The sequence below is a fragment of the Pelophylax lessonae genome, assembly GCF_965119305.1.
Source record: "Pelophylax lessonae genome assembly, chromosome: 9".
NCBI lineage: Eukaryota > Metazoa > Chordata > Amphibia > Anura > Ranidae > Pelophylax > Pelophylax lessonae.
In genome coordinates this window covers 242550493-242577120 of record NC_138776.1, presented here as the reverse complement: position 1 = coordinate 242577120, position 26628 = coordinate 242550493, and the positions used below count along the sequence as shown (strand labels likewise).

Below are 26628 nucleotides of genomic sequence, written 5' to 3'. Positions count from 1 at the left end.
CCCAGGTGTGTTGTTGCAGGCGTTTTTTTTGGCATTTTTTGGGCATCTTTGGAGGCAGGCATAACATCTGAACTTCTGTATAGGGGTATATATACACACACACACACATATATGTATATATACCCCTATACAGAAGTTCAGATGTTATGCCTGCCTCCAAAGATGCCCAAAAAATGCCAAAAAAAACGCCTGCAACAACACACCTGGGTGTTTTTGTTGCAGATGTTTTTTTGGGCATGTTCTGTAGGTCCACTGCAACTTGTTTCCTTTACAATCTTTACAAATAAGCGATATCTAAATAAATTACACATTTTATATGAGGGGGAAGATTTGGGATTCTATTAAGGTTAGGGATTCTATTGTGCTGTTGGTCCACCACCCATCCCACTTTGTGTCATGTAAGAGGGATGTTGTTGTTGAGGAGGGTAGGTAGGATAGGATCCAGGAACTGGTTGCAAAACTGGAGCACTGTTCTGTAACACAAATACCTGGGAAAAAAAGAATATATATAATAAAAATTAAAATAAATTATATGCATAGATGTAACAAGCACAGAGAATTGTTTTGCAGAGTAGGTGCAGCATAGAAATAGCTATCAATGCTTTGAACAAATTCTCACCTCTTGTCGTCCATATCTGCAATGCACTCATTTAAAATATATCTCTAACAAATCACAGTACTTTTAAATCTCAGCTTAACTTGTTTTAAAATATATTCCTTCCATAAACGGTAAAAAGAGATACACTTTACAATATTTAAGTTCACTATGAATTAACCTCCCTGGCGGTATTCCAGAGTGTGGCTCGGGGTTAACTTTCCGTACCAAAAGCGGTAACCGCCGAGCCACACTCGGGATTACCCCAGAATGTTACTCAACTTCCCTGCGATCCCCCGCAGTCCCCCCTGCCATCCTCCCTGGCGTCCTCACACTCTCTCCCCACTCTGTGATCGACCGATTGCCGGCACCTGCCTTCCGGTTCACTTCCCTGCGAGCGTTGCGATGCAGGGGGGTGGAACCGGCGGCAATTTAAAAAATGTAAATACACCAAATGAGATGATACAAAGCTGTGATCCTAACGGATTACACTTACATAGTTACATAGTAGGTGAGGTTGAATAAAGACAATAGTCCATCCAGTTCAACCTGTGTAGGTTAGTGTGGCCGTAATCATCTCACATAGCCCTTAATGTCCTGATCTTCGAGATGTACGTCTAAGAGTCTTTTGAAAGCCACCATACTACCCGCAGAAACCACCTCTTGTGGTAGAGAATTCCACAATCTTGTAGCCCTAACAGTAAAGAACCCCCCACGTTGCCTGGGGTTAAAACGCTTCTCCTCTAATCGCATTGTATGCCCTCCCTTCGAATGAACAGCTTTTTTTCTAAGCTGAGATCCCCATTAAGATATTTATAAATTGCTATCATGTCCCCCCTCAGACGTCTCTTCTCCAGGGAGAATAAATCGGTTTGCAGACGCTCTTCATAGCTAAGGTCCTCCAATCCCCTAATCAGTTTAGTTGCCCTTCTCTGGACTCTCTCCAGCTCCAACTGAGGACTCTGTATCATGCCATTTCACCACAGGATTTCACCTGGTGACTTTTCCCGTACCCTGACTGTGCTTTTCCAGTTCTTTGTGCCTGGAAAATTTTGAACGACCATTGCGTCCAAAAAGCGTTCTTGTTGCGCAAAAGCGCTTTTAGATGAACTGAAAAACAGCGACAGCGAAACTGAGTTACTTGAAGAACTGAGCGATAGCGATTCGTGGGAAAATTTGTCATCAGGTACGTAAAGTGACGACAGCGACAATTCTGATGTCTCTTTCTGGCACATAGCTTGTGGAATTTGGGAAGTTTATCAAATGATTATTCAGAATTTCCAACGGAGCGATGTGCCAGAAAGAGACATCAGAATCGTCGCTGTCGTCACTTTCCGTACCTGATGACAAATTTTCCCACGAATCGCTATCGCTCAGTTCTTCAAGTAACTCTGTTTCGCTGTCGCTGTTTTCCAGTTTGTCTAAAAGCGCTTTTGCGCAAAAAGAACTTTTTTTGGACGCCATGGTCGTTCTCTATTTTCCAGACTCAAAGAACTGGAAAAGCACAGGCAGGGCACTGGAAAAGTATCCAGGTGAAATCCTGTGGTGAAATGAGATGATACAGTGTAATCCGTTAGGATCACAGCTTTGTATCATGTCATTTGTGTATTTACATTTTTTAAATTGCCGCCGGTTCCACCCCCCTGCATCGCAATGCTCCCAGAGAAGGGAACCGAAAGCCAGGTGTCGGCATCGGCCGAGTACAGAGCGGGAGGACGGCAGGGGAGGACGACGGGGGATCAAAGGGGAATAGCAGGAGCACGTGCTGCCGGTGGCGCGCTCCCGCCCCCCTATCGGCAGCAGGGATGCCTATGCATGGGGCGGCAGTAGTGATTGCTGCCGGCCATCCGCGATCACACCCCACTGAGAGAGAAGGACCGTCAGCTGTTGTAAACACAGCTGACCGTTCTTCTCTCTGAAATGATCACAGAGCTCCTGTGATCCTTCTATATAGAATTACAGGTCTCTGTGATCATTTCAAAAGCCCAACCCCCCACAGTCAGTAAACACTCTCCTAGGCTTACATTTAACCCCTTGATCACCAACTAGGTTAACACCTTCCCTGCCAATGTCATTATTACAAAAACAGTGCTTGTTGGAAAGAAAAAAAAAAAACAGTGCAGATTATTAGCACTGATTACTGCAGTAATGTCACTGGTCCCCCCAAAAGTGTCAAGAATGTCTGTCTGCCGCAAAGTCGCAGATCGCCACCATTACTAGTAAACAAGTAAATAAATACATAAAAATGACATAAATCTTTCCCCTTGTTTGTAGACGCAATAACTTTTGTGCAAACCAATCAAAATACACTTATTGCGATTTTTTTTTTTTACTAAAAATATGTAACAGAATAAATATTGGCCTAAAAGGATGAAAAGATGTTGATATTTAATTTTCTTTTTTTTGGTGAATGTTATATAGCAGAATGTGAAAAATATTGTTTTTTTTTTTTTCAGAATTGTCGCTATTTTTTTGTTTATAGCGCAAAAAATAAAAATCGCACAGGTGATCAAATACCACCAAAAGAAATCTCTATTTGTGGGGGAAAAAAAAAAAAGACATAAATTTTATTTTGGTACAGCGTTGCACAACCAAGCAATTGTCTGTTAAAATAACACAGTGCCGAATCGCAAACTAAAGTATGACCTGGTCATTAAGGGGGCAAATCCTTCCGGTCCAGAAGTGGTTAATAAAAGAATAGTGTGGTGTACCTAACATATTTGATACTAGGGACAGATAATTTTGTTACTGGCCCCCTACCAAACAGTTTTCAGTAATTTTCTTGAAACGTATTATGAGTGCAGGCAGACCATAAAAATGGTGCCCTTTACCGTTAGTGATCAGACACATTCTGGCGCACTGTGCAAGGCAGTCTATTCAAAATGATAGGGCTGTAACACACCTCAAAGCACAAAAAGGTCTGCTTGCATATTTTTGCAGCACATTGCAAGACATTTTATATGCTGCAGTGATCTACAGTATAATGTATCTGTGTTATAGATGTGAGTTGAGATGCTATTTAACCACTTAAGCCCCGGAAGATTTTACCCCCATTCCGACCAGGGGGTATTTTGCGATTCAGCACTGTGTGACTTTAATGGACAATTGCCCGGTCGTGCGACGCTGTACCTAAACAAATTTGACGTCCTTTTTTTCCCACAAACAGAGCTTTCTTTTGGTGGTATTTGATCACCTGTGCGATTTTTTGATCATGCGCTATAAACAAAAAAAGAGCAAAAATTTTGCAAAAATAACAATATTTTTCACATTTTTTTATATGAAATCCCCCCCCCCCCCAAAAAAAAAATGTAAAGATCAAAATTTTTTAACATTTTTGGCCAATTTGTTTTCTGCTGTTTGGTAAAAAGAAATCGCAAAAAAGCGTATTATGATTGTTTTGCACAAAAGTTATTGCGTTTACTAACTAAGGGTAAGATTTTTGTCATTTTTGTTGTTTTTTTATTTAACGAGTAATGGCGGCGATCTGCGTTTTTTTTTTGCGGGACTGCGACATTGCGGTGGACAGATCGGACCCTTGACTGACATTTTTGACACTTTTGGGGGTACCAGTGACATTACTACAGTAATCAGTGCTATACATATGCACTGTTACTGTAAAAATTACACTGGCAAGGAAGGGGTTAACTTTATTGGGGAAGGAGGGGTTAAGTATGTCCCTAGGGGCGTGTTTCTAACTGTGATTGGACATGGCTACTGGTGTAAGAACAGAGCTCAATGGTCCTACATAGTAGAACCGTTTGATCTCCATTTTTACACAGGGGAGAATGACAGGCGGCTTTGTTTACATCAGCCGCCTGCCTTTCTCCCTTCACGGCGCACGATCGCGAGTGACCGGTGGACATCGGGTCCGCCGGTCACACGCACTGACTTCTTAGGGAACGAGCCGAGGCGGGCGCGCGCTTGCCCGCTATTGGCTCACAAGCCAGTGACAGGCTAGTGACGTACCCATACGTCACTTTGCCTGGCCGGGGCTGACCGCCGCAGTATATGTACTTGCGGCGGTCGGCAACCGGTTAAAATGAGTGACACTCCAACACACAAATGCATGCACAGTTACGCTACTGCTTTTGCACCAGACCCCTTTTACTTTGTGTTAAAGATCTGCCAACCTAAAAAGACATGACTTCTCTGCCACTTACCTGAGCAGGTGGTGTTGAACTTGGGTGGATTTGGGCCCGACAGGCAAACACAGAAAGACTAACGGAAACGGAAAACTGCAGCAGATATGTAAGAATGAAAATTCCACGGAGAACATGGCCTCCAACCTGTACATACAAATAAACACATTAGAGGCTGACTACACCCAAAATGTATATTTCAGAGATTGGTAGATCCTGTAGTTACACAGCCTGACAGTCTCTTGAGGACTTTTTTATCGAGCTATTAGAAGGAATAGCTGGAACACTCAAAACTTCCCAGTGATCAGAAACAGAGTCGGGAATTATGACACGGACAACTCTTTGGAGTACATAGGAAATTTACAGCTTAAGTTTAGAGAAAGTAAAAAAAATCTCTGCAAGGATGCCTGTCCTCTTCCTGACTCTGAACTTCTGGTGCTACAAGGATGCCTGTCCTCTTCCTGACTCTGAACTTCTGGTGCTACAAGGATGCCTGTCCTCTTCCTGACTCTGAACTTCTGGTGCTACAAGGATGCCTGTCCTCTTCCTGACTCTGAACTTCTGGTGCTACAAGGATGCCTGTCCTCTTCCTGACTCTGAACTTCTGCAGCAGATATGTAAGAACACAGGCAAACACAGAAAGACTAACGGAAACGGAAAACTGCAGCAGATATGTAAGAAAGAAAATTCCACGGAGAACATGGCCTCCGACCTGTACATACAAATAAACACATTAGAGGCTGACTACACCCAAAATGTATATTTCAGAGATTGGTAGATCCTGTAGTTACACAGCCTGACAGTCTCTTGAGGACTTTTTTATCGAGCTATTAGAAGGAATAGCTGGAACGCTCAAAACTCCCCAGTGATCAGAAACAGAGTCGGGAATTATGACACGGACAACTCTTTGGAGTACGTAGGAAATTTACAGCTTAAGTTTAGAGAAAGTAAAAAAAATCTCTGCAAGGATGCCTGTCCTCTTCCTGACTCTGAACTTCTGGTGCTACAAGGATGCCTGTCCTCTTCCTGACTCTGAACTTCTGGTGCTACAAGGATGCCTGTCCTCTTCCTGACTCTGAACTTCTGGTGCTACAAGGATGCCTGTCCTCTTCCTGACTCTGAACTTCTGGTGCTACAAGGATGCCTGTCCTTTTACTGACTCTGAACTTCTGGTGCTACAAGGATGCCTGTCCTCTTCCTGACTCTGAACTTCTGGTGCTACAAGGATGCCTGTCCTCTTCCTGACTCTGAACTTCTGGTGCTACAATGGTTAACAGTAGTGATGATGTGACTTTCCCCATTCAGCCCTATGATCAGCGGGAGTCAAGCATCATATGTAGAAGCGGTATTTGTAATGTTTCTATATTGGACAGTTGAAGTAAACATATTGGCACTTTTCCACTGCAAGTACCGGCTCGGCTCTACTCGGCCCTGCTTGGCCAGGTTTGCTTTTCCACTTCTGGTACCGCATGGTACGGTGTTGGAACGGTTCGGTACAGTACGGTATGGTTTGCTTTTCCACTAAAGTAGTACTAAAGTTAAGTGGGTGGGATAACAACGGGGTGGGTGGGATTCTCTGACCAATCAGTGGCTAGTAGTGACTGCATGCAAATGATTGTGGGATATGGTACCGGTTATGGTACCTGTTGGAACCACAATCGAGTAGGTACTGTTTTTCAGAGCTGTACCGTTCGGTTCCATGCAGTGGAAAAGCGACGCCGTACCGTACCGAACCATTCCTACACTATACCATGCGGTACCAGCAGTGGAAAAGCACAAAAGCGAGCCGAACCGTTCAGTTCCATGCAGTGGAAAAGCGCCAATAGAGTCATTTATCCAACTGAACACCTAGAGAACTCCTTATTAAGAAGGTACAGCAACATTTTTTTCCCTTTTCCTTTTTCTTCCTTTTTCTTACATAGTTACATAGTTAGTGAGGTTGAAAAAAGACATCAGTCCATTCAGTTCAACCTATGATGTGTGTGTGTGTGTGTGTGTGTGTGTGTGTGTTTGTTGTTAGCCGTACATTGTATACCCCTGTATGTTGTGGTCTTTAAGGTGCCCATCTAACAGTTTTTTGAAACTATCAATGCTCCCTGCTGATACGACTGCTTGTGGAAGAGAATTCCACATCCTTACTGCTCTTACAGTGAAGAACCCCTTATGTATTTTAAGGTTAAACTGCCTTTCCTCTAGTTTTAGTGAGTGGCCACGTGTCTTATTGTATTCCTTTTTTTTTTCTTCTTCTGTTTTTTTTTTTTTTGCCAGGACCTGTATGTGGTCTATATATATATATATACAACATTTGAGGACTGACAAATTCTCCATCCTTATGAGGGTCCTGCTGATTTTTTGTCACTAGGTCCTGACCAAATAATATATAAAAACAAAATACAGGTAAACTTTTTTACCCATTTATACATATATATTTTGTATTATTATTTATTATATATATAATTTTTTCATGTTTTTGCTTATTTTTTCTTAATATATATATTTTTTCTTATTGAAACTGATCTTCGATCAATATATTTTTTTATCATTTTTAATTTTTTTTTTCATTTTTTATAGATTTTTCATATGTACTTTTATGTTTTTTCTTCATTTTTATTTTACACACTTTTTATACATTTTTCTTTTTTTGTCAGTGAGATTTTTTCATATGGCTTTTCTCTTGCTGTGTCTTCCTTCCTCTTTTCCCTTCTTGCCAGGTTCACTTTGGTCTTTTTTCGCCTCTGTCCTTGTGGCTCCCAGGTATGCTCCCAGGCTTTTTTGCATTATATAATCCTACAGTATATTACTGATAGATCTACGCTATAGATGTGGGTGGACCACACATTCATGTATGTTGTGCATTTACTTGTATTGGGACTGCAGATATACTGTTTGTATGATATAAATGACTGATTTGCTCTATGTACTGTATATACAGATGCTTGTTAAAAGAACTGCGGACCAATAAACCCCCTGAAGAAGATTTTTTTAAAGTTGAAACGCATTGGAATTTCGGGGTCCGACACCTCGCTACTCCATTATCCATATGCTGTGTGGTACCCATCTTTATATGTCCATGTCTGATGATGCATTGAAGGTTTTTAGAAACTAGTGTGGTTTTTATAACTAGTTGCACATGCAAGTCCTAAAAAGACTGTTTGTTTTTTGTAACTATGTAATAAAGTTTTTTCATTTTTTTTATATACATCTTTTGCTTCACACTTTCTTCAAATATAAGGCATCTCAAACATCCCTTCTATCCCGTTCCTTTTGGAAAATCCTCTTCTAGGATTTTTTCCAGGTTTTCTCTCAACATCTTTTTCCCCTTTTTGATTTTGTCATTGGTTCTTAAGGAAGCAATGGGCGCTTGCACCTGCAGCTTCCCAAGGAACAGCTGAGGCCACTGAAAATCCCCACCACATAAGCAAAGGGGCAGGGGTAGCAATGACACCACTGGCCATATCTGGGCAAATATATCACTGCTATCCCTTTTCCCTTCTCTTGTATAGCTGATAAAAGCTGTCATTCAGCTCGTTTTACTGTCAGGATCAGTCATGTGTGCTGGACCTTCATTTTTTTACCTGCGAGTTGGCTGGCAGCAACAGGGAGCTTCCAGAATATAGGACAGGGAGGGTCAAACACTCAGTAATAAATTCTTATCGGACTTTGGCCAATCCCTGGGAGGGGGCACCCAGTTGGTAACTGAGTAAGGTGATAAATATTTGGGAAGCCTTCCCAAAGGGTTCTTTGTTCTACAGGGAGGGTTCCAGATCTCCTGGGGCTACTGGCCTTGGGAGGTGATAAATATTTGGGAGGCCTTCCCAGAGGGTTCTTTGTTCTACAGGGAGGGTTCCAGATCTCCTGGGGCTACTGGCCTTGGGAGGTGATAAATATTTGGGAGGCCTTCCCAGAGGGTTCTTTGTTCTACAGGGAGGATTCCAGATCTCCTGAGGCTACTGGCCTTGGGAGGTGATAAATATTTGGGAGTCCTTCCCAAAGGGTTCTTTGTTCTACAGGGAGGGTTCCAGATCTCCTGGGGCTACTGGCCTTGGGAGGTGATAAATATTTGGGAGGCCTTCCCAGAGGGTTCTTTGTTCTACAGGGAGGATTCCAGATCTCCTGAGGCTACTGGCCTTGGGAGATGATAAATATTTGGGAGGCCTTCCCACAGGGTTCTTTGTTCTACAGGGAGGATTCCAGATCTCCTGAGGCTACTGGCCTTGGGAGATGATAAATATTTGGGAGTCCTTCCCAAAGGGTTCTTTGTTCTACAGGGAGGGTTCCAGATCTCCTGGGGCTACTGGCCTTGGGAGGTGATAAATATTTGGGAGGCCTTCCCAGAGGGTTCTTTGTTCTACAGGGAGGGTTCCGGATCTCCTGGGGCTACTGGCCTTGGGAGGTGATAAATATTTGGGAGGCCTTCCCAGAGTTTTCTTTGTTCTAAAGGGAGGGTTCCGGATCTCCTGGGGCTACTGGCCTTGGGAGGTGATAAATATTTGGGAGGCCTTCCAACAGGGTTCTTTGTTCTACAGGGAGGATTCCAGATCTCCTGAGGCTACTGGCCTTGGGAGATGATAAATATTTGGGAGTCCTTCCCAAAGGGTTCTTTGTTCTACAGGGAGGGTTCCAGATCTCCTGGGGCTACTGGCCTTGGCAGGTGATAAATATTTGGGAGGCCTTCCCAGAGGGTTCTTTGTTCTACAGGGAGGATTCCAGATCTCCTGAGGCTACTGGCCTTGGGAGGTGATAAATATTTGGGAGTCCTTCCCAAAGGGTTCTTTGTTCTACAGGGAGGGTTCCAGATCTCCTGGGGCTACTGGCCTTGGGAGGTGATAAATATTTGGGAGGCCTTCCCAGAGGGTTCTTTGTTCTACAGGGAGGATTCCAGATCTCCTGAGGCTACTGGCCTTGGGAGATGATAAATATTTGGGAGTCCTTCCCAAAGGCTTCTTTGTTCTACAGGGAGGGTTCCAGATCTCCTGGGGCTACTGGCCTTGGGAGGTGATAAATATTTGGGAGGCCTTCCCAGAGGGTTCTTTGTTCTACAGGGAGGATTCCAGATCTCCTGAGGCTACTGGCCTTGGGAGGTGATAAATATTTGGGAGGCCTTCCCAGAAGGTTCTTTGTTCTACAGGGAGGGTTCCAGATCTCCTGGGGCTACTGGCCTTGGGAGGTGATAAATATTTGGGAGGCCTTCCCAGATGGTTCTTTGTTCTACAGGAAGGGTTCACGATCTCCTGGGGTTACTGGCCTTGGGAGGTGATAAATATTTGGGAGGCCTTCCCAGAGGGTTCTTTGTTCTACAGGGAGGGTTCCAGATCTCCTGGGGCTACTGGCCTTGGGAGGTGATAAATATTTGGGAGGCCTTCCCAGAGTTTTCTTTGTTCTACAGGGAGGGTTCCGGATCTCCTGGGGCTACTGGCCTTGGGAGATGATAAATATTTGGGAGTCCTTCCCAAAGGGTTCTTTGTTCTACAGGGAGGGTTCCAGATCTCCTGGGGCTACTGGCCTTGGGAGGTGATAAATATTTGGGAGGCCTTCCCAGAGGGTTCTTTGTTCTACAGGGAGGATTCCAGATCTCCTGAGGCTACTGGCCTTGGGAGATGATAAATATTTGGGAGTCCTTCCCAAAGGGTTCTTTGTTCTACAGGGAGGGTTCCAGATCTCCTGGGGCTACTGGCCTTGGGAGGTGATAAATATTTGGGAGGCCTTCCCAGAAGGTTCTTTGTTCTACAAGGAGGGTTCCAGATCTCCTGGGGCTACTGGCCTTGGGAGGTGATAAATATTTGGGAGGCCTTCCCAGAGGGTTCTTTGTTCTACAGGAAGGGTTCACAATCTCCTGGGGTTACTGGCCTTGGGAGGTGATAAATATTTGGGAGGCCTTCCCAGAGGGTTCTTTGTTCTACAGGGAGGGTTCCAGATCTCCTGGGGCTACTGGCCTTGGGAGGTGATAAATATTTGGGAGGCCTTCCCAGAGGGTTCTTTGTTTTACAGGGAGAATTCCAGATCTCCTGAGGCTACTGGCCTTGGGAGGTGATAAATATTTGGGAGACCTTCCCAGAGGGTTCTTTGTTCTACAGGGAGGATTCCAGATCTCCTGAGGCTACTGGCCTTGGGAGGTGATAAATATTTGGGAGGCCTTCCCAAAGGATTGTTTGTTCTACAGGGAGGGTTCCAGATCTCCTGGGGCTACTGGCCTTGGGAGATAACTATTGAGAGAAGACATTGCAGCCTGAGCCTCAGCAGGTGCTCGGCTGATGGCCTGAAGAAGATTGCTAAAGGATTTTTGTTGGAGGTCACTATCCTGAAGTTCTTGTAAAAAAATGTATAAATAAAAAACACAGCGAACCCCCCCACCCGCTACCTCCACCCGATGCACTGTGAAAAAACACACTCCACACTCTTCTCCTGCACATATTACCCACCGCCAAATACTCCTCTCCTGCATGTACTACCCACCACCATATATTTCACACTCTTCTCCTGCACATACTACCCATCCCCATATACTCCACACTCTTCTCCTGCACATACTACCCACCTCTGTACACTCCACACTCCTCCCCTGCATGTACTACCCACCGCCATATACTCCACACTCTTCTCCTGCACATACTACCCACCGCCAAATACTCCTCTCCTGCATGTACTACCCACCACCATATATTTCACACTCTTCTCCTGCACATACCACCCACCACCATATGCTCCACATTCCTCTCCTTGCACATACCACCAACCTCTATATACTCCGCACTCCTCTCCTGCATGTACTACCCACTGCCATATACTCCACACTCTTCTCCTGCACATGCTACCCACCGCCATATGCTCCACATTCCTCTCCTTGCACATACCACCCACCTCTATACACTCCGCACTCCTCGCCTGCATGTACTACCCACCGCCATATACTCCACACTCTTCTCCTGCACATACCACCCACCTCTATACACTCGGCACTCCTCTCCTGCATGTACTACCCACCGCCATATACTCCAGACTCTTCTCCTGCACATACTACCCACCGACATATACTCTACATTCTTCTCCTTGCACATACCACCCACCTCTATACACTCCGCATTCCTCTCCTGCATGTACTACCCACTGCCATATACTCCACACTCTTCTCCTGCACGTACTACCCCCCACCATATGCTCCACATTCCTCTCCTTGTGCAAACCACCCACCTCTGTACACTCCGCACTCCTCCCCTGCATGTACTACCCACCGCCATATACTCCACACTCTTCTCCTGCACATACTACCCACCGCCAAATACTCCTCTCCTGCACATACTGCCCACCGCCATATACTCCACATTCCTCTCCTTGCACATACCATCCAACCTCTATACACTCCGCACTCCACTCCTTGCACATACTACCCCCCACCATACACTCGGCACTCCTCTCCTGTACATATCACCCATAGTGCTGTCGCGAACCTAAAATTTGCCGTTCGCGAACCGGCAAACCGCCATAGACTTCAATAGGCAGGCGAATTTTAAAACCCACAGGGACTCTTTCTGGCCACAATAGTGATGGAAAAGTTGCTTCAAGGGGACTAACACCTGGACTGTGGCATGCCGGAGGGGGATCCATGGCAAAACTCCCATGGAAAATTACGTAGTTGACGCAGAGTCGGGTTTTAATCCATAAAGGGCATAAATCACCTAACATTCCTAAATTGTTTGGAATAACGTGCTGTAAAACATCCAGTGTGTGTATACGATCAGGTATGATGTTGTATCAATCAGGTAGGGTAAGGGTTACGCCCGCTTCACAGTGACAGACCAAACTCTGACAGACCAAACTCCCCGTTTAACAGTCACTCAGTCAATCAGTCCATTTGCACAATCGCAAACTCTCCATTTGCACAAGGTTGGATACCAAGCTAGCCATGTCCCGTTCCTTGTCCTCACTGACGTCATTGAAGGTCGCTTCCTCCACCCAGCCACGTACAACACCAAGGGTCCCCAAAGGGTGACAACAAGACCCCTGGGACGCCTGCTGTGGTTGGTCTTCCACCTCCTCAAAGCCACCTTCCTCCTCTGACTTCTCTTCTTCAGACTCCTCTCTCTGCGTTGCCACAGGTGCAGCAATCGACAATGACAAGGCTGATTCTGGTGGTGATGGGGACCACAACTCTTCCTCTTCATGCTCATCTACGGCCTGATCCAGCACTCTTCGCAGGGCACGCTCCAGAAAAAACGCATATGGGATGAGGTCGATGATGTTGCCTTGGGTTTGACTGACCAGGTTTGTCACCTCCGCAAAAGGACACATGAGCCTACAGCCATTGTGCATGAGCATTCAGTAACACGGCCAAAAAATACCCAGCTCCGCAGAGGCTGTCCTCTTTTTTTTTAATTAAAAAAATCTGTTCTTATCAGTTTAATCCCTGTTACGTTACGTCCCCTATCAGGGGCCGGTGTACGGAATAGATTTTAGGAACCGGGAGATGGAAAAAGATGGTTGGTCTGTCCTCTTACTTCCAATTTTGGGCACTGCGCATGCGCCGTTCACTGTACTGTGCCATTCTATATGAGTGGTGTGTTAAGTGGTACTATTCTTATCAGTTTAATCCCTGTTACGTCCCCTATCAGGGGACGTGTATTGAATAGATTTTAGACAACCGCAAAGAGTTGTCAATAGTTGACACACTCATGACATAAATTTTATTCCTCTATTCGTCAATCTTGCTGTAGTGATGACTGTGCTCATGCGCACGTTTGGGAGATTGCAGGCGATGGCGGTTTTTCAAAGCCTATGGTCTTGCTGAGGTAGTTCAGTGACAATTAAGTGACCCAGAAAACAATGATTCTGCAGTGTGGGCCCATTGTTGGCCTAGTAGGCTTTAATGATCACCCAAGATGATCATAAAGAAAATTAATGTTTTTTCTATGAAAAATTATCCAAAAAAAGTGGATCGCTTTTCGTCTGTTCACAATGAAGCAACGACCTTATCATCTGGGGTGTGCCAACATTGCCAACACACTCCTAGAGGTGATCGCTTCATTGTGATACGCAAGCCCCTTCACCACAACAAGGTAACGATCACGAAGGGGAATTGACACATGTATGTGCCTTTTTTTGTGTTTTGTTTTTTGCAGCCAAAGTGTAGCACCAGAGGCCAGAAAAATTAGGTATGTACACATGCCTGAAAAAGTAGGTATTGTTGCAGCCGCTGCTGCAGCAGCGGCTGGAAAAATTGAGGCTTTCTAGGCAGAAAGTTCACTAAAACATTGCAGCTTGAACCGTAGTTGGTGGCGGAGAAGTCACGTAAGTCATCCGGCATGCAGAGATTAAATACAGCAGCGTGTGGACCATTTTTAGCCCAAGGCATCTCATCAGGCCTTTTTTAGTAAAATGCATCCCCCACTGTCAGTCCCTTCGGGATCCACGCCTCATTCATCTTAATAAAGGTGAGGTAATCTAGACTTTTTTGACCTAGGCGACTTCTCTTCTCAGTGACAATACCTCCTGCTGCGCTGAAGGTCCTTTCTGACAGGACACTTGAAGCAGGGCAGGCCAGAAGTTCTATCGCAAATTGGGATAGCTCAGGCCACAGGTCAAGCCTGCACACCCAGTAGTCAAGGGGTTCATCGCTCCTCAGAGTGTCGATATCTGCAGTTAAGGCAAGGTAGTCTGCTACCTGTCGGTCGAGTCATTCTCTGAGGGTGGACCCCGAAGGGCTGTGGCGATGCGTAGGACTTAAAAAGCTCTGCATGTCCTCCATCAACAACTCTCTAAAGTCTCTAAAGCGTCCTGTCCTTGCCAGCGTGGTTGTGGTAGGAGGAGGATTACTTTCACCTCTTCCCCTGTTGGATTCCCGTTGTGCTGTGACATCACCCTTATACGCTGTGTAAAGCAAAGCATACTTTTCAACTTATTTTGTAGCTGCTGCATCCTTTGCGACTACCGGTAATTCGGTAACATATCAGACACTTTCTGCCTATACCGGGGGTCTAGTAGCGTGGCCACCCAGTACAGGTCGTTCTCCTTCAGCCTTTTTATACGAGGGTCCCTCAACAGGCATGACAGCATGAAAGACCCCATTTGCACAAGGTTGGATGCCGAGCTACTCATGTCCAATTCCTCGTCCTCACTGATGTCATTGAAGGTGTGTTCTTCCCCCCAGCCACGTACAACACCACGGGTACCAGATAGGTGACAACGAGCACCCTGGGACGCCTGCTGTGGTTGGTGTTCCTCCTCCTCAAAGCCACATTCCTCCTCTGACTCCTCTTCCTCAGACTCCTCTTCCAGCGTTGCTGCAGGTCCAGCAAGCGATGGTAAGGCTGTTTCTGGTGGTGATGGTGACCACAACTCTTCCTCTTCCTCTTCACGCTCATCTACGGCCTGATCAAGCACTCTTCGCAGGGCACGCTCCAGGAAGAAAACATATGGGATGATGTTGCTGATTGTGCCTTCGGTGCGACTGACTAGGTTTGTCACCTCCTCAAAAGGACGCATGAGCCTACAGGCATTGCGCATGAGCGTCCAGTAACATGGAAAAAAAATACCCAGCTCCGCAGAGGCTGTCCTAGCACCCCGGTCATACAAATACTCGTTGACCGCTTTTTCTTGTTGGAGCAGGCGGTCGAACATCAGGAGTGTTGAATTCCAACGTGTCGGGCTGTCGCAAATCATGCGACTCACTGGCATGTTGTTTCGCTGCTGAATATCTGAAAAGTGCGCCATGGCCGTGTAGGAATGCCTGAAATGGCCACACACCTTCCTGGCCTGCTTGAGGACGTCCTGTAAGCCTGGGTACTTATGCACAAAGCGTTGTACAATCAGATTCAACACATGTGCCATGCACGGCACATGTGTCAACTTGCCAAATTCAATGCTGCCAACAAATTGCTTCCGTTGTCACACACCACTTTGCCGATCTCCAGTTGGTGCGGGGTCAGCCACTGATCCACCTGTGCGTTCAGGGCGGACAGTAGTGCTGGTCCGGTGTGACTCTCTGCTTTCAGGTAAGTCAACCCCAAGACAGCGTGACACTGTCGTATCTGGCATGTGGAATAGCCCCTGGGGAGCTGGGGGGGTGCAGTTGGTGTGGAGCAAGACGCAACAGCAGAAGAGGACTCAGCCGAGGAGGTTAGCAAAGGGGATGGAGTAGGAGGAGTAGAGGAGGTGGCAGCAGGCCTGCCTGCAAGTCGTGGCGGTGTCACCATCTCCTCTGCAGAGCCATGCATTCCATGCTTGGCAGCGGCCAGCAGGTTTACCCAATGCGCAGTGTAAGTGATATACCTGCCCTGACCGTGCTTTGCAGACCAGCTATCAGTGGTCAGATGGACCCTTGCCCCAACACTGTGTGCCAGACATGACATGACTTCCTTTTCCACAATAGAGTACAGGTTGGGGATTGCCTTTTGTGAAAAAAAATTTCGGCCGGGTACCTTCCACTGCGGTGTCCCAATAGCCACAAATTTTTTGAAGGCCTCAGACTCCACCAGCTTGTATGGTAAAAGCTGGCGGGCTAAGAGTTCAGACAAGCCAGCTGTCAGACGCCGGGCAAGGGGGTGACTCTGTCAAGGAAATGTTTGAGCGTAAGAAGCCAATCTTACAGACACCTGACTGTGGGCAGATGAGCAGGAACTGCTGAAGTTGAGAGGCACTGGCGGGTTGTTGATAGGGGAAAAGGAGGACAGCTGTGGTTGACGTAGCTGAAGATGCTGGACCAGGAGGAGGATGGTGGCTTTGAGTTTGTGTGCTGCTTTTACTCATGTGTTGATCCCATAGGCGTTTGTGATGTGAGATCATGTGCCTTCGCAAAGCAGTTGTACCTAGGTGGGTGTTGGACTTCCCACGACTCAGTTTCTTTTGGCACAGGTTGCAAATGGCATCGCTGCTATCAGAGGCAGACACACAAAAAAAATGCCACACTGCTGAGCTTTGCAATGACGGCATTCTGGTGGTGGCAACAGCTTGCGTTGATTGGCGTGCTGTCTGGCTGACCCCGGGTGCCGATACATGCTGTCTGACTGTGCCACTAGCTCCTTGCGATGACCTCCCCCTGCTTCCAACTCGTCTCCTCCTCCTCTCTGTCTCCCCATCTGAACTTTCCCCCTCTTCTTCTGCTCTTCGAGCAGGCACCCAGGTGACATCCACGGACACATCGTCATCATCAGCCGCTTCACTTGACAACTCAGCAAAGGCACCAGGTACAACATCATCATCGCAATGTACATCCATGTGTATAATGCTGCCTGACTGAGACATATCCCCATTATCTACATCCTCTGGCACTAATGGTTGCGCATCACTTATTTCTTCCAACTGATGTGTAAACTCCTCTGACAGATCAAGTAATGCGGCTGTGGTGCTAGTGTTGGGGGTGGTGGCGGCGGGCGGGCGAGTGGTAAATTGAGAGGTGCCCGAAGCTGAGCTGGAGGAGGATGGTGCATTAAGGTTCCGAGCGGAAGCTGTAGAAGATTGGGTGCCCTGTGTAAGCCACTCAACTATGTCCTCAGAATTTTTTGAGTTCAGGGTATGTGGCTTCTGAACACTGGGCATTATTCTAGGGCCAAAGAAAATCACAGCACCACGACCACGACGGCCCCTGCGGGGTGTCCTGCCTCTGCCTGTCATTTTTTTTTAGATTTGTGGTACTATGCGTGCAAGCTGCTGTGCCACCGTATATATCAGTGGTGGGCACAGTACACTCTGTGGACCTGACAGTCACTGGCAGGCCAGGCAACTGTAATTAAAAAAAATATATATTTTTTTTAATTTGCAAGCTGCTGTGCCACCGTATATATCAGTGGTGGGCACTGCAGTGGGCACAGTACACTCTGTGGACCTGACAGTCACTGGCAGGCCAGGCAACAACAATTATAAAAAATATATATATTTTTAATTTGCAAGCTGCTGTGCCACCGTATATATCAGTGGTGGGCACTGCAGTGGGCACAGTACACTCTGTGGACCTGACACTCAATGCAATTAGGACAGAGGAAAAAAAATATTTTTTAAACTGCAAGGTACTGTGCCTGTGCCACCCGAAATGAGTGTGGTGTGCACACAGTACAGTCTGAGGTGGGTCTGTGGCCTCTCACACACAGCGGGCAGGCAACTGCACAATAGAGATATAGATATATATATATAAAAAAAAAAATTACTCAAATACCAGCCCTAAAAAGGGCTTTTTGGGGACAATAGATATATATATATATATATATATATATATATATATATATATATATATATATATATATATATATATATATATATAAAAAAATACTCAAATACCAGCCCGGGACATCTTTAATCACCCACTGCCTTGCACTCTGCACTGTGCATTCCTTATTTAACATTAGTGCATTCTGCACTATGTAAGTCATCTCAGACTCTATTTAATCACACCTCCTTTAAGCCAAGCCGAATATTTTGCATAATTTTCACCACGCCCAAATGCGCAGCACATTTTTACTTTTTGCAACACCTAGGGCCCACTTTTGAATTTACACATGGGCCCTCTGATTTCATGATACGTTCCTGGCGGAAGGCCTGGGCTGGGGAATCTTTATAAAATACCTGAACTTGTCCTTCGAATATTAATGCCAAAATGTGTTATGGTTGGTAAAACTGGAAGTATTATATTGAACCATTGCCAGCTTTAAAGAGGTTGTACACTCGTTTAAATTTTTTTTTTTTTTTTTTTACAACCTGCAAGAGAAACGCATAATGAGCTAGTATGCATCGCATACTAGCTCATTATGAAATACTTACCTTAGAACGAACCCCCGCCGTGCCGCTCACTCACCTGTATGACGGGCGACATGTTCAGTCGCCCGTCTTCTGGGATCGCGGCATCCGGCCATCTGATTGGCCGGAGCCGCGGGGACGTCACTCCCGCGCACGCGCACGGGAGCCGACGGTCACGGCACGGGACTCTGAAGGAACAGCACGATCAGCCGTTCCTTCAGAGCGCATGCGCCAGTGACGTCACTGGCTGCATTAAAGGTAAATATCTCCTAAACCGTACATGTTTAGGAGATATTTACAGTACCTATAGGTAAGCCTTATCATAGGATCACCTATAGGTACAACTTCCCGAGGAGGGTTTACTTCCTCTTTAAGTAAAGTATTTTGGACGGACAGACCGAAAGACTGTCTAATCTGTCTGTCTTGTCTGTCTGTCTACTTCTGTATGTCTGTCTGTCTAATTTGGCTGTCTGTCTGTCTAATATGTCTGTCTAATCTGTCTGTCTGTCTAACATGTCTGTCTAATCTGTCTGCCTGTCTAATTTGTCTGTCTATCTTGTCTGTCTGTCTAATTTGTCTGTCTGTCTTGTCTGTCTGTCTAATCTGTATGTCTATCTGTCTAATGTGTCTTTCTGTCTAATCTGTCTGTCTAATCTGTCTGTCTAATCTGTCTGCCTGTCTAATTTGTCTGTCTTGTCTCTCTTGTCTGTCTTGTCTGTCAAATCTGTCTGTTTTGTCTGTCGAATCTGTCTGTCTTGTCTGTCTAATCTCTCTGTCTTGTTTGTCTAATCTGTATTGTCTGTCTGTCTGTCATGTCTGTCTAATCTGTCTGTCTAGTCTAGTCTAGATTAGACAGACAAGACAGACAGATTAGACAGACATATTAGACAGACAAGACAGACAGACAAGACAGACAGTCTAATCTGTCTGTCTTGTCTGTCTAATCTAGACTAGACAGACAGATTAGACAGACATGACAGACAGACCGACAATACAGATTAGACAAACAAGACAGAGAGATTAGACAGATTCGACAGACAGATTAGACAGACAGACAGACAGACAAGAGAGACAAGACAGACAAATTAGACAGGCAGACAGATTAGACAGACAGACAGATTAGACAGACAGACAGACAAGAGAGACAAGACAGACAAATTAGACAGGCAGACAGATTAGACAGACAGATTAGACAGACATATTAGACAGACAGACAGATTAGACAGACAGATTAGACAGACATACAAATTAGACAGACAAATTAGACAGACAAGACAGACAGACAGATTAGACAGACAGGTTAGACAGACAGACAGATTAGACAGACAGCCAAATTAGACATACAGATTAGACAGACAGACAGACAAGATAGACAGACAAATTAGACAGACAAGACAGACAGATTGGACAGACAAGATAGACAGACAGACAGACAGATTAAGCCCCGTACACACGTACCGATCGTCGGCCGAACGATCGGCCGTCTTTTGTCCAGGGCTGTCGTGTCTGTTGAAAACTGCAAAAGACTGCACACGAATTTTGTCGTCCAACAACAGCCGACTGCAGAAGTGATGTCATGTGATGGTTCACTTTCCTGGTCTTTTTTCTTTTCTGAGCATGCCCAGTCTTGCAAATCTGCTGTCGGCCGAATTCTGTACTGACTGGTGAACAATCGGCCGTTCTGGTGTTGGCCAACAAAAATTTTAATGCTTGCACGACAGATTCTGTTCGGCCGAAAGTGCGCTGTCGGCTGTCGGAAGCATCATACTAACAAGCCGAAAATCGGCCGATCGTTCGGCGGCCGAATATTTTCGGCCGACAATCGGTACGTGTGTACGGGGCTTTAGACAGACAGATTAGACAGACAGACAAACAAGACAGACATATTAGACAGACAAGAGAGACAGCCAGACAAGAGAGACAAGACAGACAGACAAATTAGACAGACAGATTAGACAGACAGATAGATACGATGAGATACTTACAAGTAAACCATTACAATCATAATAATAATAATCATAGCAATTATAATAAACAAAGAAATCCACAATGTTCAGTATCAGTCCAACAACTGAGAAAATGGATATTACAATGCTTAAACCCAGGGAGCCTTGTATCTGTAAGAAAAAACATAAAGACACTTTTCTTAAAAGCTCATCTTATTACTCATGTATTTTGTTTTTGGCAGAATACACGCTGTCATCTTCTAATTATATCATTATAATACCAGATGAAAATAGACAATGCATAATCTCGGAAGAACCATAAAATCCTTTTTACTATCTTGTATGTGCTGCATTTTGTTGATCTGCATTGTAGAGGCAGCAGCATCAGGTCCATCAGACAGTATGGAACCTGGCTCTAGAGTATTCCACTTCTCCGCATACACTAAGAAACGATGAGGCTGATATACTAAAGGATTTGAGAATATTCACACAATAAAATGAAAAGTTTCACTTTTATTTTCCAATCATGTGACAAGAAAGTCCTTGTTTACCTATTTCATCTGCATGTGATTGGATAATTGATTTCATCTGCCCATGATTGGTTAATTAAAGTGAGTATTCACGCACAATTTATTGTGTGAACATTTTCAAATCCTTTAGTAATTTAGCCTCCTTGTCTCTGTTTATAAACAGTAAGGACACCAATTTCTAGGGCTGCTCAAATGTCGTCATGTTTGGAGGTCTTCCCAGGATAAATGATTAAAGCGTTTGTTACCCCAACATTTCATATTACTGATATGTGTCTCTCATACAAGTACATGGTACAGCAAAGTCTCCTGTTCTCTTTGTATTGCTTCCTTTGTGTGGAATCCCTGGTGTTCCAGCCAGTCCCTCTGCTTTCCTATTAAAAACTGACCACACTAATCAGGAGAGCACACTGCGGTCAGTCCTATAGCTATGCTGGGAACACAGCCTGCTCTCCTCCAATGTAGAGACCAAACAAAAAAATCTCCTGCACTCGGGTGGTATGTAATGAAGGATAAAGGATCTTATATGCACCACTCAAGGTATTGCTGCCCCCTCAGGACCAGGGGTATCCAAAATGTACTGAAAGACAACAACAAAAAAAGAAGGGCGCACCGACCTCGAGCGTTACCACTAAAATAGGTTTATTAATCCAAAGACGACATACATTATACTCACAAACGAGTGATGATATAGCACATAAAAGACAATGGTGACCAGGGAACCCCTGTACTGGATGACGTGCTGGTGTCAGCAACTATATAAAACTATAACCCTACAACTTTATAAAACACTGGTCCGACCGCATCTGGAGTATTCTGTCCAGTTCTGGTCGCCAGTCCTCAGAAAGGATGTGTTGGAGCTGGAGAGAGTCCAGAGAAGGGCAACTGGACTGATTAGGGGTTTGGAGGACCTTAAAGCGCTTGATTTATTCTCCCTGGAGAAGAGACGCCTGAGGGGGGACATGATAGCAATTTACAAATACCTCAATGGTGATCTCAGCATAGAAAAAAAGCTATTCAGTCACAAGGATTGCATGAGGACTCGAGGGCATACAATGCGATTAGAGGAGAAGTGTTTTAGCCTCAGGCTACGCAGGGGGTTCTTTACAGTAAGGGCTACAAGACTGTGGAATTCTCTACCACAAATGGAAGTAACTGCGGGGAGTATGGCTACTTTTAAAAGACTCTTGGACGTACATCTCAAGGATCAAAACATTCAGGGGTATGAGCAGGGCTTTTTTCTCAGAGAATAGGTGCAGGAACTCCCCCCTTCTGAGTCACTTCTTGTCTCCGCCCCCTACCCACCTCCGAGCACCGTCCCTTGGTTCCACCCACTACCCACCTCCGAGCACCGTCCCTTAGTACCACCCCCTACCAACCTCCCAGCACTGCCTCATTTAGAGAATACAAAGCCAAGTATCATTATGTCGTGCTAAATAATTTGTATGGAATTTGGTAATGATAACAAGAAAAGCAGAAATATAGATCCCCTGCGGTCAGCAACAATATACACCCCCAACAACAATATATTCTCCCAGCAATAATAGACCTCCCCAGCAACTTTGGACCACTGCAACAAAATATCACTCCAGCAACAATTGGCCCCCAGCAGCAAGAACAGATCTCCCAGCAGCCAGCATCAATAGACTCTATATGCTATAGACCAATAGTCCCCTGCCTCAGCAGTGGATCCCTTGCAACAACAATTGTCCCCACCAGCAACAATAGGCCACCACATAAAACTGAATCCTCTCCAGCAACAATAAATTCCCCAGGAGCCAGCATCAGTGGACCTTCCATTACACCCCACCCCAGCACCCCTTGCCATTACATACATTCAGTGCTGGAGGTGCCGGAACTGCGTTCCCCCACGTTCCCCCTGAAAAAATTCCCTGGGTATGAGAAATGATTATGGCCACACACACCTACACAGGTTGAACTGGATGGACTATTGTCTTTATTCAACCTCAGCTACTATGTAACTATATGGCTGGGCTGATGCATTTCGAGGGAGGACCCTCTTCCTCAGAGCCAAAGAGTGCTACTGACTACTGAACCTTGAAACGCATCAGCCCAGCCATATAGTTGCTGACACCAGCACGTCACCCAGTACAGGCGTTCCCTGGTCACCTTGGAGACGACCGGTTCCATTGTCTTTTATGTGCTATATGTGACATATCATCACTCGTTTGTGAGTATAACGTATTTCGTCTTTAGATTAATAAACCTTTTTTAGTAGTAATGCACGAGGTTGGTGCGCCCTTCTTTTTTGTTGTTGTCTTTCAGTGCTCTCCTCCAATGATCAGACTTGTCCTGACACCCCCTCCCTTGCACAGCCATTCATATGCAAGCTCAGTGTACTGTGTCAAAAAGGGGAGTTCACACAACCGAAGGTGTCATTGCCATCATCCCAAATAGTATCTGCAAATAGGGTTCCTCTATTTAGTGGGATGGTGAGGGTCGATTTTAAGCTTACTAATTAATTACTTTTAAAATTGTATTATTCATACTCAATGGTATATTTAAACCACATGTTAAAAAGTAGCCCCCCCCCCCCACATAAGAACAAGAAATGGGGTTTGCATCACAAAACATTGAAAAACATATACGTAGGAGGTCCTCATTAACCACTTGCTGACTGCCCACCGCAGATATACTGCAGCAGGCTGTCTCGGCTACACGAATCTCCGTACCCATACGTCAAAAGTTGGGGGCGGGCGGGCACCCGCTATCACTCCCCGGAAAGACAGAATGGTGGTCTGCCATTGTAAACACACCAGATCGTTGTTCTGTCAGCAATCAAGACAGGGCTCTTGTGTTCCTCCTGTTTTGAAACACAGGTCCTTGTGTGGATTCCATAAGCCCATCCCCCTAAGTTCGGCCTGGATTTCAGAACCCCATTGAAATCAATGGGACCCGAACTTCGGTAATCAAAAAACACAATTTTGAAGCCCTAAAACCCAATAAATGCCCCTAAAAAGTGCCTAGGGTTCTGGGTCATGCCCCAGAGACTATTAATCACACAAAAAAAAGTTCTTAAAAATTTTCATTTTTGATAGAGAGCGAATTATTGAAAAAATTATTGAAAAAAAAAAATGAGATTTCTTTTGATTTAGTGTCTGGTGGGTCTAAAAACTGTACCTGTGAAGTTTCAGCTCTGTAGCATGTCCAGAACCAGAAAAAAAAGTTTGTTTGTATTAGAATTAATATAGAACAGGGATATGGCTCCGCTATTTTTACTCCCGACTTTTTGTTGCAGGCGTTTTATTGGGCTTTTTTGAGGACATGTTTGGAGTCAGGCATGACATCAGAACTTATGTGTAGGGGTATATATACACACACATGTATGTATATATACATACACATATATAGGTGTGAAAGGAGCAGAAACCTATGCTTGCGCTAAGGAAAAATTAACACCCATATGGCTTCTCTCCTATCACACCTATATATGTGTAAGTGTATAAATACATATAAGTATGTGTGTATATATACACCTATACACAAGTTCAGATGTTATGCCTGCCTCCAAAGACCCCAAAAAAATGCCTGCAACAACACACCTGGGCGTTTTTTTTTTGGCGCTAGCGTTTTTTTGGGAATTTTTTTGGCGTCTTTAGAGGCAGGCATAACATCTGAAATTCTGTATAGGGGTATATATACACACATACTTATATGTATTTATACACTTACACATATATAGATGTGATAGGAGTGGAGCCATATGCCTGTTAATTATTTAATTAGCGCAAGCATAGGGTTCTGCTACTTTCACACCTATATATGTGTAGGTGTGTATATACACCCCTATACAGAAGTTCAGATGTCATGCCTATCTCCAAAGACCCCCAAAAAATGCCCAAAAAAAAAAGCCTGCAATAACACACCTGGGCGTTTTTTTTTTTTTGGCGCAGGCATTTTTTTGGGCATTTTTTTGGGGTCTTTGGAGGCAGGCAAAACATCTGAACTTCTGTATAGGGGTATATATACACACATACTTATATGTATTTATACACTTACACATATATAGGTGTGATAGGAGCGGAGCCATATGGGTGTTAATTATTTCATTAGCGCAAGCTACTTTCACACCTATATACTGTATGTGTATATATATATATATATATATATATATATACATGTGTGTGTGTATATATACCCCTATACACAAGTTCAGATGTTTTGCCTGACTCCAAACATGTCCTCAAAAAAGCCCTATAAACGCCTGCAGCAAAAAGCAGGCTGACAGGCGAGAAGCCATATCGCTGTTCTATAAGTGACCTAAGAGAAACAATCTTTTCTTTATTGCGGTCACCCTGACATGGAAGGGTTTGGTCACCCTGCCATAGCAGTCAGAGTCAGTTCACCCTACACTACACTACGGTCACCCTGGCACTTAACACTTTCCCTACAGAAAGATTTTTGATTCTTACTAAAGTGGAAAATAGCACCCTAACTACACTAGATATCCCTTTCCTCACACTAATAATTGCTAAATGACACTTTTGAAGCAGAAGTAACAGAACTGCTTCCACTCTCTTCCATGTCCCTGTATTACAATGCTAGGAATTTTGCGGGGCTATCTTATATACTGGGGGGCGTATATACTAATGATTGGCCTCTGGACCCCCTAGTCACATTCCTAGCATTCTCTTGCCCCCTCAATTGGCTTTTACTGATGGTTCTGGTCCAATCATGGGCTTTTAAAGCCCATTTCCTGTCCCATTGCATTTTGGTCGGCTCTGGTTGCCGAATTCCGAACTTTTTCAGCAAAAAGTTCGGAATTCGGCCGAACCTCAAACAGCCAATGTTCGGGTCGAACCGATGGTCGACCCGAACCGTTCGATCATCCCTATTCGCCAATATATTCACTTGTAGTTCACTTTGCACCTTATTAATTTTATATTCTTTTGCACCTTGCACTTTATTTTGGACATATTTATGTACCAACTTTTCACTTTCTAGATCCCTTTGAGGGTTCATCATTTTGTCCACTGGCACCTTCTTTGCCAAACACACCCATTGGGAATAAAATATAAATATAAAGTGCAATGTGTACACACAATTTTTGAATCTATACTTGTATTGATATATTGATGTATATTTTGTATATTTTGTTTCTCATTACACACCCTTGAGATTGCCACCCTTTACTCTGAGACATATACCACACTTATCAGAGGCAGCGCCATCTACCTCACCCTCCCCTATATACATATTACTTTTATGTACACTGTATTTCACGTTCCCATTGTAACACAATGATTTTCAATTTGTAAAACTACTCCACACTGAATATTTTTTTTACATTTTTCCAAAATGTCAATTTTTTCCAGAAAAAAACAGGGAAAGAAACTTGTTTTCCCTATTGCTTCAAAAACTCTAGCAATTTTACATCTCTATTCTAAAGTGATTTTTATTTTTATTTATTTTTATTTTTTTAGTTAGAACCCCTTCGAAGATTTTATTACCACCTGTATTCGATTTAGGGAGATTCACCACTGTCCCCGGGATTGAACATGACGGTAAACCTAAAGTGGTCACTAGAACAGGAACCAGACTGAATATACACCACCCAGGTGAAAGAACAATCAACAGTCCAGCATGGGTGCTGGCCCCAGCTCGCCACTGTAGTATGCAGATACAGTATCTCACAAAAGTGAGTACACCCCTCACATTTTTGTAAATATTTTATTATACCT

At 44.6% G+C, this 26628-nt stretch overlaps 1 protein-coding gene across 1 annotated transcript in view; it reads right to left on the bottom strand.

Annotated features, from left to right (window-relative positions):
- Window positions 1-356: 356 nt before the first annotated feature.
- Window positions 357-26628, bottom strand: part of LOC309563350 (membrane-spanning 4-domains subfamily A member 4A-like) — a gene marked incomplete at both ends in the record, with an annotated part of 45434 nt that continues 19162 nt past the window's right edge. The window contains 3 exons of the mRNA XM_082267744.1: window positions 357-488; window positions 4756-4881; window positions 20439-20570. Coding sequence (XP_082123870.1) covers window positions 357-488; window positions 4756-4881; window positions 20439-20570 — 390 coding nt within the window. The remainder of the gene's footprint in view (window positions 489-4755; window positions 4882-20438; window positions 20571-26628) is intronic.